The sequence below is a fragment of the Staurois parvus genome, unplaced genomic scaffold (genome assembly GCF_062004578.1).
Source record: "Staurois parvus isolate SC_StPar_1 unplaced genomic scaffold, SC_StPar_1.0 ptg000468l, whole genome shotgun sequence".
Taxonomy (NCBI): Eukaryota; Metazoa; Chordata; class Amphibia; order Anura; family Ranidae; genus Staurois; species Staurois parvus.
Window position 1 is genome coordinate 5,776,894 of NW_028318264.1, and position 15,221 is coordinate 5,792,114.

General features: G+C 41.0%; 1 protein-coding gene across 2 annotated transcripts in view; it reads left to right on the top strand.

Moving 5' to 3' along the window:
- The window catches only part of EPB41L4B (erythrocyte membrane protein band 4.1 like 4B), a 566,800-nt gene that overhangs the window by 439,460 nt on the left and 112,119 nt on the right, over positions 1-15,221 (top strand). For both annotated transcript variants that reach the window (XM_089689066.1, XM_089689067.1), the window contains one exon: positions 808-875. In XM_089689066.1, the coding sequence (XP_089545192.1) occupies positions 808-875 (68 nt within the window). The remainder of the gene's footprint in view (positions 1-807; positions 876-15,221) is intronic.

Below are 15,221 nucleotides of genomic sequence, written 5' to 3' on the forward strand. Positions count from 1 at the left end.
TCTAGGAGGATGCAAGACCCCTGAGCTCTGTGTGGACAGTGCTGTGCTGATCACATTCATTCTCCCAAGTAAAAAAACAAAAAACAAACCTCTCTAGCAATACACACCAAGCTGAGCATGTGCAGAGTGACTCCACACCATATGTCTTATCAGGAGATAAGAGGGGGGCACTGGAAGAAAGGGAGGATCAGAGAAGTCAGGATCAAACCACATTTTTACACAATGCAGAGGATTAACCCCTTAGGTCCCACAGTGAGTATAACAAGCATGCTTTACTGCATCTACAGACTGATTTTACGGTTGTGGGTTTGATAACATTTAACTACCTATTTAATAACAATGAAAAGCATGCAGCGTATTTTACTTAAAAAACATGTATTATTTTAAATGACAAATAACTACCTGTTCTTTTCATCCAGATATTATATTTTGATAGTTTCTGTTTCCAGTATTAGTGTTCTAAGTGATAGTCTGTCATGTTATTACCCATCAAATATGGTTGAAATGTACAATGACGTAGTTGCAATAGCAGATAGAAAATAGGCACCATCCTCACTTCCTATTTGGCTGCCAGACGCCAAGCCTGGCTCTGTCTTCTTTGCTTCACACTGTTAGCCAGGCTCTCTTCTCCCACAGATATTTCACACATATTTCAGTTTACAGATCACTCTGTGGTTGAATATTGCTCAACATAACCGTGGGAGGAGATTTTTGAACTGTATAGGTATAGTCTGCATAGACTACAAATGCTGTGCTTGTCCTAAAAACTATGTACCATTGTTTTCATATAACCTAATTGTCTTGCAGGTTGGTAAAGAAGAGACATGTGTTTCAGACTTCAGTAAGAGCCCAAGCCTCCAGGACACTAATGTAAGGTCTGTCTCTGCTTGTTTGTTCTCATAATTTCTAACTGATGTTTGGTTCATTACTTTGATTACATTTCCACAAATTCACATTTCACTCCTGAAATGCTGTGCCTCTACAAGCAAATGTGAGAAATGCCAATTACTGATGCCTGGAATACATCTGTATAGTGTGTATGTCAGTTTGAATTCATTTAATTGAATGTTGCTTCAGATTCTTGTATTGTAAATTTTGTCAACAAGTGCATGGAAACAGAAAATATAAAGAGACTTAGTTGCACAGGTAATCCCACGATAGCCCTATCCCCACAAGGTCTGCATTTTCCAAAAACTGAATCCATATGTATTGTTTTATATATTATATACAGTCATGGCCGAAATTGTTGGCACCCTTGATATTTCTCCAGGAAATCATGTATTTCTCACGAAACGTATTGCATTAACACATGTTTTGCTATACACATGTTTATTCCCTTTGTGTGTATTGGGACAAAACAAAAAAAGGGAGGAAAGAAAGCAAATTCGACATAATGTCACACAAACCTCCAAAAATGGGCTGGACAAAAGTATTGGCACCCTTTCACAACTGCGGATAAATAAGAATGTTACAAGCATGTGATGCTCCTGTAAACTCACCTGGGGCAAGTAACAGGTGTGGGCAATATAGAAATCACACCTGAAAGCAGATAAAAAGGAGAGACGTTCACTTAACCTTTGCATTGTGTGTCTGTCTGTGCCACACTAAGCATGGACAACAGAAAGAGGAGACGAGAACTGTCTGAGGACCTGAGAACCAAAATTGTGGCAAAATATCAACAATCTCAAGGTTACAAGTCCATCTCCAGAGAACTAGATTTGCCTTTGTCCACAGTGCGCAACATTATCAAGAAGTTTGCAACCCATGGCACTGTAGCTAATCTCCCTGGTCGTGGACGGATGAGGAAAATTGATGAAAGATTGCAACGCAGAATAGTCCGGATGGTGGATAAGCAGCCCCAAACATGTTCCAAAGACATTCAAGCTGTCCTGCAGGCTCAGGGAGCATCAGTGTCAGCGCGAACTATCCGTCGACATTTAAATGAAATGAAACGTTATGGCAGGAGACCCAGGAGGACCCCACTGCTGACACAGAGACATAAAAAAGCAAGACTACAGTTTGCCAAAATGTACTTGAGTAAGCCAAAAGCCTTCTGGGAAAACGTCTTGTGGACAGATGAGACCAAGATAGAGCTTTTCGGTAAAGCACATCATTCTACTGTTTACCGAAAACGGAATGAGGCCTACAAAGAACAAAACACAGTACCTACGGTAAAATATGGTGGAGGTTCAATGATGTTTTGGGGTTGTTTTGCTGCCTCTGGCACTGGGTGCCTTGACTGTGTGCAAGGCATCATGAAATCTGAGGATTACCAAAGGATTTTGGGTCGCACTGTAGGGCCCAGTGTCAGAAAGCTGGGTTTGCGTCCAAGATCCTGGGTCTTCCAGCAGGACAATGACCCCAAACATACGTCAAAAAGCACTCAGAAATGGATGGCAAAGAAGCGCTGGAGAGTTCTGAAGTGGCCAGCAATGAGCCCAGATCTAAATCCCATTGAACACCTGTGGAGAGATCTTAAAATTGCTGTTGGGAAAAGGTGTCCTTCCAATAAGAGAGACCTGGAGCTGTTTGCAAAGGAAGAGTGGTCCAAAATTCCGGGTGAGAGGTGTCAGAAGCTTATTGATGGTTATAGGAAGCGACTGATTTCAGTTATGTTTTCCAAAGGGTGTGCAACCAAATATTAAGTTAAGGGTGCCAATACTTTTGTCCAGCCCATTTTTGGGGTTTTGTGTGACATTATGTCATATTTGCTTTTCTGCCTCTGTTTTATATTTGTTCCAATACATACAAAGGGAATAAACATGTGTATAGCAAAACATGTGTTAATGCAATACCTTTTTTGTGTGAAATACTTGATTTTCAGGAAAAATATCAAGGGTGCCAACAATTTCGGCCATGACTGTATATGGTGCTTAGCTCTTGTCATAGATGCATTTTGTACAGTGAGTGCACAGCAGGACAGGGACAATAGCTAAGGGCCTGGTAGCCCACTTTTATTAAAAGAAAACAGAAAGTCTTTATAACATATGGTTTTCCATGCAAGGGTTTCAGCTTCACACCAAATGAAAAATGCAGATCCACCTGGCTCTTCAGCTCACTCAGCTTTAATTGCAGTATCTTGCTGCACAGGCCTACTCTTAGCGTCTAGGTAAAGGTTCTTCTGATACTCGAGGTGCTCTTACTCCTCCAAGACTCACAGATTCCTCTGGCTCCCCTGGAATGTCTCCCAGATTCTCACAATCTCTGAGACTCTCTCAGCTGGACTCTCTCAGCCCAGTGGCCTGGAACCTCTCTCACATGGAGTGCTGTCTCAAGGATATTTCCTTGGACTCCAGACAAGAGCACATCTCCCTCCTGGCTGCAACTACTCCAAAACCATCTGCAGTAACTCTTAATAGGTTTATATTGGCCTTGCACATATGTCTACTCACACATGCTGCTGACATTTAGCAAAACCTGAATACTGGATTAGTTCTATCCTGGCCAATACGCTTTGGAACCTTCAAACTTGGGGCCCTGTTCCAGAACTAACAAATCCAGAGAAAGCACAGAACACTTCTTTGTTCACAATCAACCTGCCAGAGCTTCGCAAACTACTGCTTTAAGAATCCAGTGTCACTTTTATGCCCATTTACATAGTGGTAGGGTCTCAACACTGCCACTAATTTATATATATGTGTATTTTGGGGGTAGCTCAGGTGGGGCATCACCTTCCCTGGGAAAAAGGTAGTCCAAACAGCAGGGCTTTCTTAAAATCTGACTTGTCAGTTTTATTTGCAAGCATCAAAACAAACAAAACAGAAAATAAATCCACGCCATCAGGGCACTAACTAAACACAGAAGATTCCTCTCTCAAAGGTGAAGGGCTTCTCCCTGTCTCCAACAAAATGAAAACAGAATGCAAACCTTTTCCTTGCTTGTATACCACAAACTTTCATCCACAGCTCACTCAAATATGACTCCCTGAGTCCCAGGTCAAGAACTACTTCTTGCTCCAGCCCTGTTGTATTTATACCACCTGCTGGTGGTCATCAGTGGGCCACAAAATCAGGTCCAGAACCACCTCTGCCATAGTGGCCCAGAAAACCCAGAGTGGACTCCACCTTAATCTCCCAGATATGATCACATGCGAGGTGGCACATAGCGTCCATCGATCACCTCGCCTTTCATACGGTCACAGTGTGTGTGTGTATATATATATATATATATATATATTTGGAAATTACTCTCAAGGTAGAGGCTCCACAGCAGAAACAGAAACAAAACTGTCAGTCAACAAAAGCATGTGACGTTATCACAAAGGCCCGGCTCTTTGCATCACAGATGACTGCCCACTGCTGAGGAACCAAAGAGAAATAGGCCTTGAAAGATCGACCTGAAAAGATCCAGAAATGGTAAGTATTAAAAAATAAACTAAAGAAAAAATAATCCTACTGGAGCCTTTATGGAATGAGGTTGGTTTCTTACCAACATTTATTTCCTCATAAGTAACATAAAAATTGTTTTCCTTTTACTTAACCACTTCAGCTTAGCATTTAAAGAGCTCTGCTCATATCCTACTGCAAGACCTCACCTTTATTCCAGCACCAGAACCAGCTGGAAATCCTGACCTGGGAGGTCTTCAGCAGAGGAAGCAACACAGCCTGGGTGGCACATCCATGATTACCCCCATGGATCAGCAGCAGCTGTTTTCTTATGCACTCTGCTCATTTTCATGGGTATGCACATTGGTGTGGCTCTGGCAAGAATGGCGCATAAAGAGTTAGAAGCAACAACCTACAAGGTATCCATCACAGCATGATCCTCCACATCTTCTTTTTATTGTAACAGCATGTAAAAAGCAATCTATTGACAAGTTTCTGCCTCACAAGGCCTTTGTCATAGCTGGACTACACAGACCATAAATATTAATTTACGATAAATCACATGCAATGGGCAGAAACAATCCTAACTGTGCTTACATGTTTGGCAATCGGATAATAAACCAGAATTAAGTAAAAACAACAAACATTTAAACTGTTATCAAAGAAGTAGCAGCCCCCATAAGCACATTCTACAGGTGACAACTATAGAAGATTTTAAAATAAATGGGTGTCCCACCTATAAATGAGGCCAAGTGGAACCCTTATGTGCAAACAAAAGATCCACTTTGCCTTCTATGAACATCTCTACCTTCAGTATCAGGGGGCAGCCTCCCAATACAATGGAATGAGAACAAAGTCATATTGCCATTACAAGTGTCCTTGAAGTGCCAAGACATTAGACGTTTTAAACAAACACGTACCTTGACTGCCACAACAGTGCTTCCCTGATTCTAGTGCATAGATGTATACATATAAACATAGTGCACCCCACACATTGTACATTGTACTGTGAACAAAAAAATCACCTAAATTTCATTTTTGCTACCACAATTTCTAAAGTGAATAATGGGGAATCTTTCACCCAAAACAACTAAAAGGACCACCTTGGTTTTTCTGTGACATTGACAGTACATTTGCAAGTAAATAAGCTGCACTATAAGAGCATTTAGTTGTCAAATGGGCCTGACTTTTATTCTTTTGGTTTCGATCATTAAATAGGGAAGGTGACAAAATAGATCCCAGTGTTAGAGACTAACAGATCTACAAAATTTAAGTGGATACTTTTTTTTTTAAAAGATCAGCACATAAAATAGGGATTTTTTTCTTTAAATTATATAATAATTATTAATAATAATTAATTATATTCTTTATAAAACACCTGTCACATTTGGCTTTTTTTTTGCATTTTGCCTTCGACTGGATTAACTCCTTCCTGTCCCTTAACATAGTTCATCTCTTTCCCTTCCTAGTTAACCTCTAACAAGCAGGTGTAGGATAATAGCCTTGGCCTCCTTCTAAAATAATGCCATAGAAGAACAGTTCCCATCTGGGAATGATCTTGATAGTGTGACCTGGTTGACAACTAAAATTACTAGCAGTCGATTTGCAGAAAGTTGAGGTGTATACACATCCTAAAGTTAGATTACTTTTCAAAGTTGAAATACAAAAAAATAATGGTCAGACCATTCTAGTTGCAGGTAACGGAAAGTTTCACTTCATTATCATAAATGTAATGTAGGAATTGTTGAAAATTTTTCTCTGCACCATGCCAGTTTATCAAATATCATCTATGAAGTGACTGTACCATAATATACAGTATGAAAGAGGATTATTATTTGCAAAAATGTTGAGCTCCTCTCACCACCCCCCCCTATAAAGGCTGGAAAAATGGGGCAAAAATATTGTCTTCATCAATGTGCTATATTTCTGCAAGTAATAAATGCCACCAAACAAGAAATAATTGTAAGTAAGTAAGAATTCTATAGCAGTTGATATTAAGGACTGTAACTCCTTGTAGCCACTATATTTGCTCAAATTATGGTGTAAATTCAAAGTGCAAGATTATGAGGTAAGGATCAATAAAGGTCTTTGATATCTAGGGCCATCCATAGATTACCTGGCTCCCAACATAATTCAGATAGAGGAACCAAGATAGACTGCATGTCCCTTATATGACTGGGCAGATGTTGGTCTAAGAGTTAAAGAAAATAATTCACCCACTGTCCCAGTCTTTCCAGAACAAGCACAAATGAGTCTTTCCAGAAGTTAATCTGTGACTACGTTTATGGGATGTCCCTCTGAAAAAAACTTGTATTTGTGTTTTTCTAGCAGGCAGTGAATCACTGGAACAGTTGGCATAGAGACCTATAAAATATTCAGCTGTTTTCATTTTTTTTTTTTACATTTACCTGTTTAATATGCAGAATCATTAATACATGAGATACTAAGGAAAGTTTGCAGATTTGTTAGTTACAGGGCTCCAACACTGGAATCTATTTTGTCACCTTCCCTATTTAAAAACCAGAAGATAAAAAGCAGACATGATTGACAACCAAAGACTCTTAGCCCCGGTTCACATATATGTGGCCATGCGGGCTGCGTTTTGCACGGGCACAAGAGCCCATTCATCTGAATGGACTCCCATGTCTGTGACACGCAGGGAAGAAGTCCCTGCACTTCTTCCGAAAACGCAGCCCGCACGGGAACCTCGGTTCCCAGTACGGTTACGTTTTCCAGTGCGGGGGGCATGCCATTAGAACTAATGGCACCCACCCGCTGGTCCGCATTTCTCTGTGTGGGTGGTGTGGCTGCACGGTTTTTCATGCGGATCTGCAGCGGCATCACCCACACAGATGTGAAACTAGCCTTAGGCTCCATGCACACCAGTTTATTTTAAACATCCTAGTGGCTACTTATGAGTATTTTTTTCTGTCCCTAAAAGCAAATAGTATTATCCTGTGTGTCCATGCACACTATTTTAGGCTAGAAGTGTTTTTCAAGCTTCAGGTTCAAGGAGTGTTTTTGGGAGAGACTTGCCAGAAGAGAAAAAAGTTGAATGCTCCTAAACTCTCCTAAACGCTGGGGTCAGATATGGATTTTGAGGTAAACCCCACGCAAAAATTAAAAAAAAAATGGTGTGGGGGGTCCCCCTAAAATCCATACAGACCCTTATCTGAGTATGCAGCCTGGCAGGCCAGGAAAGAGAGGGGGCGAGTGAGCACCCCCCATGAACCTTACCAGGCCACATGCTCTCAACTTGGGGGGTGCTTTGGGGTAGGGGGGCTCTCCCCAAAGCACCTGATCCCCATGTTGATGGGGACAAGGGCCTCTTCCCCACAACCCTTGTGTGGTTGTGTGGGTCTGCAGGTGGGGTCTTATTGGAATCTGGAAGAACCCAGCCTCCTCTATATAAATGAGTATGGGGTACATTTTACCCCTACTCTTTCACAAAAAACAGTGTCAAAAACAAATAAAAACACAGAGACAAGTCCTTTATTAACCACTAGGGGACCGCCCACAGTATATATACTGCTTCAAGGTGGCCCCTGTGTGCAGGATCACGTGTATATATATGTCATCCTGCATTCCCGGGTAGGGGGCACCCTACCAGTGGCACCAATCACAGCCACGGGTGTCAATCACCGGATCCCGGCCGGTGGTTACCCGCCGGAGCCCGGCGATTGCCGGCAATCACTGACAGAGAGGAAGGCTGCATTGTTTTCAATGGAGCTTTCCTCTCTGTCAGCTTTCAGCTCACTGTTCCGGGATCGCTGGTCACAGCCTTCCGGGACAGTGTGTAACAGAGAGGTACACACCCCCGTCCCCTAGTGAAACACTCCCCTCACATAGTTAACCCTTTGATTGTCTCTAAAAGTTAACCCCTTTCTCCCCAGTGCCATTAGTACAGTGTCAGTGTTTTTTTTTTTTGCACTGATCACTGTATTGGGTCACTGATGTCAGTGACCACAAGTCAGTTCCCCCCAGTGTCAGAATGTCCGCCGCAGTCCCGCCATAAGTCGCTGATTGCCTGCCATAAGTCATTGATTGCCGCCATAAGTCGCTGATCGCCGCCATAAGTTGCTGATCGCCACTATTATTAGTATTAAAAAAAAAATCCCAGTATCTATACCGCCATTTGTAAACGCTATAACTTTAACGTAAACCAATTAATTTACACGTATTGCGATTTTTTTTAGCAAAGACATGTCACAGAATACAATTGGTAAAAATTTATGGCGAAATTTGATTTTTAAATTTTTTTTACTGGACATGATTTATAGCAAAAAGTCCAAAATATTGTATTTTTTCTCAAAATTGTCGGTCTTTTTTTTTTTTTTTAAAGCGCAAAGAATAAAAAACGCACAGGCGATCAAATACCACCAAAGGAAAGCCCAATTCGTGGGGAAAAAAAGATGTTAATTTAATTTTGGTGCAGTACTGCATGAGCGCACAATTGTCAGTTAAAGTAACGCAGCACCGTAACACAAACCGCTTATGTAACCGCTTCCTGACCGCCCTATAGTAGAAATACTGCTACTGGGCAGCACAGGTACGCAAAATCACATATATATATGTGAATCGCGCTCCCGTAGTTTTCACTCCCCTCCCCGATAGAGTCAGATTGCCTATCAGTACACCAGTCATCAAATTTAACCCTCGATTGCCAGGAACACACTCATACACAATAAACCTCCATTGCTAGAAGTGTCTGAACGGATCAATATCTTTGATCAGATCAGCACTATATCAGCATTTACATTAGTAGAGTGTCCCCAAAAACGCAGCAATAGCAGGATCAGCCCCAGCACCTGTGTTTAGCCCCTATGCTTACCCCCCCTTCTCCCCCAGCAAGTGCAGTGTCAGTAGGTCACTGTCACTTGATACATTGCACACAAAACTGCAGTGTTCGCAGAATCAGGCCTGATCTCTGTTAGCACTTGCCGGTAAATTTAATGACTCTCATATGCAGCAGAGTGCCAGTACTAGTGCCACGCTACCTTTTGGTGAACTGGCGAGCACCAACGGCCTAGTACATCCTGGTATTTCACATACCTCTTAGATTTTAGGCTCCAAGGGGCAGGGCCCTCCTAACCCTCTTGTATTGAACTGTATTGTTGCTGTATTGTCTCCCGTTATATTGTAAAGCGCTGAGCAAACTGTTGGCGCTATATAAATCCTGTATAATAATAACACCAGCATTGCAGTATGACGTGGTGTTGTGGCGAGTCCTATAAGTGTAGTACAAGCTGGTGCGGTGGCGAGCACAAGTATTGCTCCGCAACAACCAAGAATTCGCACACAGGCCCATAGAGCCCCTAGTATCCTTCCGGATGTGCTTGCAAATCCCGATTGGCAGCTCACAAATTCTCCAGCACCAGTACTTCCCCCATTCTCTGCCCAACCCGGAATTCAGGTGGAAATAGCAAATTGAACTACTCCCCTTGATTTTTTGGAGCTGTTTTTCACAGAATATCTGTATGCATTGATTGTGGATCAAAGCATTTTATAAGCACAACAATTTATCGCCACCAACCAAAATTCAAACTTTGCCAGACCATTCGCATGGAAACAAATTTTTGGGGGCCTAACCCTTAACATGGGCATTACTAAAAAATATGAATTCCGGTTGTATTGGTCCACAGACCCGATTCATCATATGAGGTCTCTGCTGCTATAGCCAGGCATAGATATGAGAGTATAATGTGTTTTTATGCATTTCAACAACAATACACTCTGTCGTCCTTGAGGTGACCCTGAATTTGACCGGCTCCACAAAATTCAGCCCCTTGTAAATCACCTTAACCAAAAATTTGCAGATGTCTATACTCCCCAGCAAAAAATCTGTATTGATTAGTCCCTCATTCATTTTTCTGGCCGCCTTGCATTCAAACAATTTCTCCCCAACAAGCGTGCCAGATAAGGGGTCAAGATGTAGAAGACCTGTGAGAGGGCAACAGGCTATACTTATAAGTTTTGGATTTACGAGGGAAAAGATAGTCATGTGGAGCCCCCCGGATGCCCAGGCGACATGGGGAGTAGTGGCAAGATAGTTTGGGACTTAGTGTCATCCTTTTTCCATATGGGGTACCACTTATACATGGACAATTTTTATTTAAGCGTGCCACTATTTAGACATTGGTACAATCTTGGAACTGGCGCATGTGGCCTAATGTGTGCCCGCCATTAGAAGTGGGTGGATGCAGGGCGGTATATTCTAATGGCAGGCATACCACACTTTTTTTTGGCAGAGATCTCTTCTCTTTTTTTTCATTCAGCCCACAGGCTGCATACAAAAAAAAAAGGAACATAGCATATATACCCAACAAGGACCAGCGACGTACTGGTACATCACTGGACTTTGAATGGTTATACCAGAATGATGCCTACAGCTGCAGGCATCATCCTGGTATCATTTTTTCAGCTGGAGATCGGCTTTCATGTAGAAGCAATCCTAGTGGCTAATTAGCTGCAGGATTGCTTTTACAAGCAGCGGGAGACAATGCCCCCCCCTCCCCCGCTGCCTTCCAGGGCCTCCTCGGGCAGTCCCGTGCCATCGGGGAAACCTGAGAATGCAGCCGGTGTTTCTGCCAGCTGACCATAGAGCTGATTGGAGACCAGAATGGTGCCAATCATCTCTGTAGTCTAAGAAATCAGAAGCTACAAGCATTTCATCACTTCACTTTTTCACAGGATATAAACAGCGCCATTTGTAAATTGGGAAGCATCTGATCACACAGATCTTGCTTTGATTAGATAATGTAAGGGCAGAGGAGATATCTAGAGTCTGATAGAACCCAGATTTCTGAAAATAGAATATATGACAATGCCCATTGAAGTTATAGGGGATATTTGCATTCCCTGTGATAGCAATAAAAGTGATAAAAAAAAAATTAAAGGGACAGTGTAAAAATAATAAAAAAAATCAAAATAACTAAAAAAAATAAATAAAAAAAGTACCCTCAACCCCTCGCGCACACACGCGCACCTGCATTCGTGAGCCTTGACCCTGTGCCAGTATGGAAACAGCAGTGAGGTGTCGCCAGCTCACATAGCTTGTAAAAGGCTTTTAAAATGTTGCCTATGGATATTAAAAACGTATGCAGTTTGTGGCCATTGCACAGGGCATGCACAGTTTTAAAGCATGTCATGTTTGGTATCTATTTACTCGGCATACCATCATCTTTTATATTTTACCAAATAATTGGCCAATATATTGTGTTTTTGTGCATTAAAAGTAAACAAATTGTATATTAAAAAAAAAAATGCGTTTGAAAAAATTGCTTTGCGAGTACTATGTGACATAAAAAATTGCAGCACCCACCATTTTATTCACTAGGGTGTTTGCTTTAAAAAAATATATAATGTTTGGGGTTTGAATTAATTTCCTAGCAAAAAATACAGATTTTTTTCATGTGAACAAAAAGTGTCAGAAAAGGCTTGATCTTCAGGTGATTAGAAGAGTGATGTGTGGCATAAACTTCTAATGCTGGGCATAAAATTCTCCCAGCCCCCAAAATGACCCCTTTTTGGAAAGTAGACACCCCAAACTATTTGCTGAGATTCATGTTGAATCAATAGAAGAATTTATTTTTTTACCATAAGTTTTTGGAAAATGACAAAAAAAATGTTTATTTTTTTTTTACACAAAATTTTCACTTAAATGATTTATTGCTCACACATGCCATGGGTATATGTGGAATTACTCCCCAAAATACATTCTGCTACTTCTCCCGAGTATGGGGGTACCACATGTGAGAGACGTTTTGGCAGTCTAGCCAAGTACAGGACCCCAAAATCCAATAAGCACCTTCAGGCTTTTAAAGGGTTTTATTTCCTCATTACACTTCCTCACTACCTATCACAGTTTCGGAGGCCCTGAAATGCCAGGATAGCACCAAACCCCCCCCAAATGACCACTTTTTGGAAAGTAGACACCCCAAGGAAATTGATAAGAAGCATGTTGAGCATTTTGCAGATCTTGTTTGTTGCCACAAGTTTTTGGAAAATGAAGAAAAAAAAAAAACATATTTTCTATTTTCGTTTTTTATATTTCAAAACCTTGTGAGAAAAAATGAGATCTGCAAAATACTCACCATGCCTTTTTTTAAATTCCTTGTGGTGTGGGGGGTTTGGTGCTATCCTGGCATTTCAGGGCCTCCAAAACTGTGATAGTGAGGAAGTGAAATGAGGAAGTTATGCACCTTCAGGCTTTCAAAGTGGTCATTGGATTTCAGGCTCCTGTATGTGGCTAGGCTCCCAAAAAGTCTCACACATGTGGTATCCCCATACTCTGTAAAAGTAGCAGAATGTATTTTATGGTGTAATTCCACATATGCCCATGTCTTGTGTGAGAAATAGATAATTTAAATGACAACTTTGTGTAAAAAAAAAAAAAGTTTGTCATTTTCCAGAAACTTGTGGGAAAAAAAATAAATCTTCCATGGACTCAATATGCCTCTCAGCAGATAGCTTAGGGTGTCTACTTTCCAAAAAGGGGTCATTTGGGGGTGTTTGTACTATCCTGGTATTTTAGCACCTCAAGAAATGTGATGAGCAGTCAGAAAGGAAAAGCTGTGTAAATTCCATTATCTATACCATAGTTTGTCGACGCTATAACTTTCACACAAAGAAATCAATATACATTTATTGGGATTTTGGATATTTTTTTATGACAGAAATGAGCAAATATCGTTTTTTTTTTTAAAAAAAAACATTTTTCTCAAAAAAATTTTTGTTTATAGTGCCAAAAATAAAAAGCCCACAGGTGATCAAATACCACCAAAAGAAAGCTCTATTTGTGTAAAAAAGAGGACATCAATTTCATTTATGTACCGTATTGCATGACTGTGCAATTGTCAGTTAAACTAGCGCAGCACTGTATACCAAAAAAATGGTGTAAATTCCAGTATCTATACCATAGTTTGTAGACGCTATAACTTTCACACAAAGCAATCAATATACACTTATTGGGATTTTTTTACCAAAAACATGCAGCAGAATACATTTTGGTCTAAATAACTAACTTTGAGTTTACTATATATTTTTTATAGCCGAAAGTAAAAAATATTGTTTATCTTTAAAATTTTCGGTCTTCGTTCATAGCGAAAGAAAGCGCACAGGTGATCAAATACCACCAAAAGAAAGCTCTATTTGAAAAAAGGACGTAAATTTCGTTTGGGTACAGCATTGCATGACCGCGCAATTATCAGTTGAATTAGTGCAGAGCCGAGTAGCAAAAAGAGGCCTGGTCATTAAGGGGGGTAAATCTTCTAGAGGGCAAGTGGTTAAAAACAAAAACAATGTTCCCCGAAGTAAATTCAGCATCAATCACGATGAACGCCGCGGCCATCAACCCGGAAAAAAAAACAAAAAAAACAGCAGGTCTGAACCTGATGAGGTCTCCCGCCATCTGACAACCCCGCCACTTCCTTGTGCTAAATAAACTAAGGGGCAGGGCCTCTTAGTTAATTTTGCAGCGAAGCTGTCAGAAAGTTGGAGCTAGCATTGGGTTCAGACCCTTTTTTTTGTTTGGGTTAGCAGTGGAGTTCATCATGATTGATGTTGGATTTACTTCAGGGGACGTTTTTTTGTGGGGAAAAGGCTTTTGTCCCCTTCAACATGTTGATGGCATGTGACCTGGTATGGTTGGGGGGGGGCAGTCACTTGTTCCCCCCTTTTCTGGCCTGCCAGGCTTCATGTTTGGTTAAGGGTCTAGTATGGATTGGGGGGGAAGACCCCCATGCTGTTTTTTTTTTCCTGACATTTTCATTGCCAGCAATTGTTTTTGTTTTGTGTGGGTCATCCGTTGCCAAGGATGCTGTGGCCGGCTTGCCAGCCTGCTCCTTGACAAACAGTTGCTTGTTAAGGACTCCAGAGGCAAACGCTCCTTAAAGAATGCTAGCGCTCCTAAACACTTTTTTGCAAATGCTCCTAAACACTGCAAAAACACCAGCAAAAACACTAACAGTAGCATTTTTTATCCAGTGTTTCTATCGGTTTTTGAGCTGCTAGTGTGCATGGAGCCTTAAAAGTGCAGATTATCTATTTTATGTTACTGTCACAGGAAGACCAAGGAGGTCTTTTCAGTTATTTCAGGTGAAATATTCCCTATTAATCACTTCATAGATTGCAAAAGCAAAAATGCAATTTATGTGATTTTTTTTGTTCAGAGTGCAATGTACAATATGTGGGATATACTATGCAATATCTACGCACTAGGGTCAGAAAGCCCTGCTGTGAAAGTCAAGGTACATCTATGTCAAAGTGTCTAATCTGCCTGAGCACTTCAAGGGCATTCATAATGGTAATATTACTTTATTCTCATTTCATTACATTGAGATGGTGCTCCCTGATCCTAGAGGTACACCATCTGTGTACAAAACACCTCCAGGTTGCCAGATTGCATTGCATTTCACAGAAATGTACAGTGCTGCAGATTGAAAATAAAAGGTACATTTTAATATCATTCAATTACAATATGACTTGTGTAGAAATTGTATATATTATATCATTTTTTATTTACTATTCTTTTCCCAAAAAAAGGAGTTACCCTTCAAATGTTGTTTTTCTTAATTCTAGTTTATCTTATTCCAGAATGTCAAAGAGGTGGTCTCTCTCAAATTTTTGCCTGCAATCCAGCTATAACTAGACCCTGTGAGCAGTGATGTATTCAGATCCTGTGCTGCCCTAGGCAACACGAAAATTTTGCACCCCCCCCCTTCAGTGAGAGAGCGAGAGATCATATGGGACCACAAACACGCACTATGATTACCCCCCCCACCTCCTCCAAGGGCTGCTGATCTCCGGGCAGCAAGAAATATGGGCAGGGGGTGGTAATCATACTGTTTGTGCAGTACCATATGATCTGTCAGTGACTGTGTATCATGCTCTGCTTGA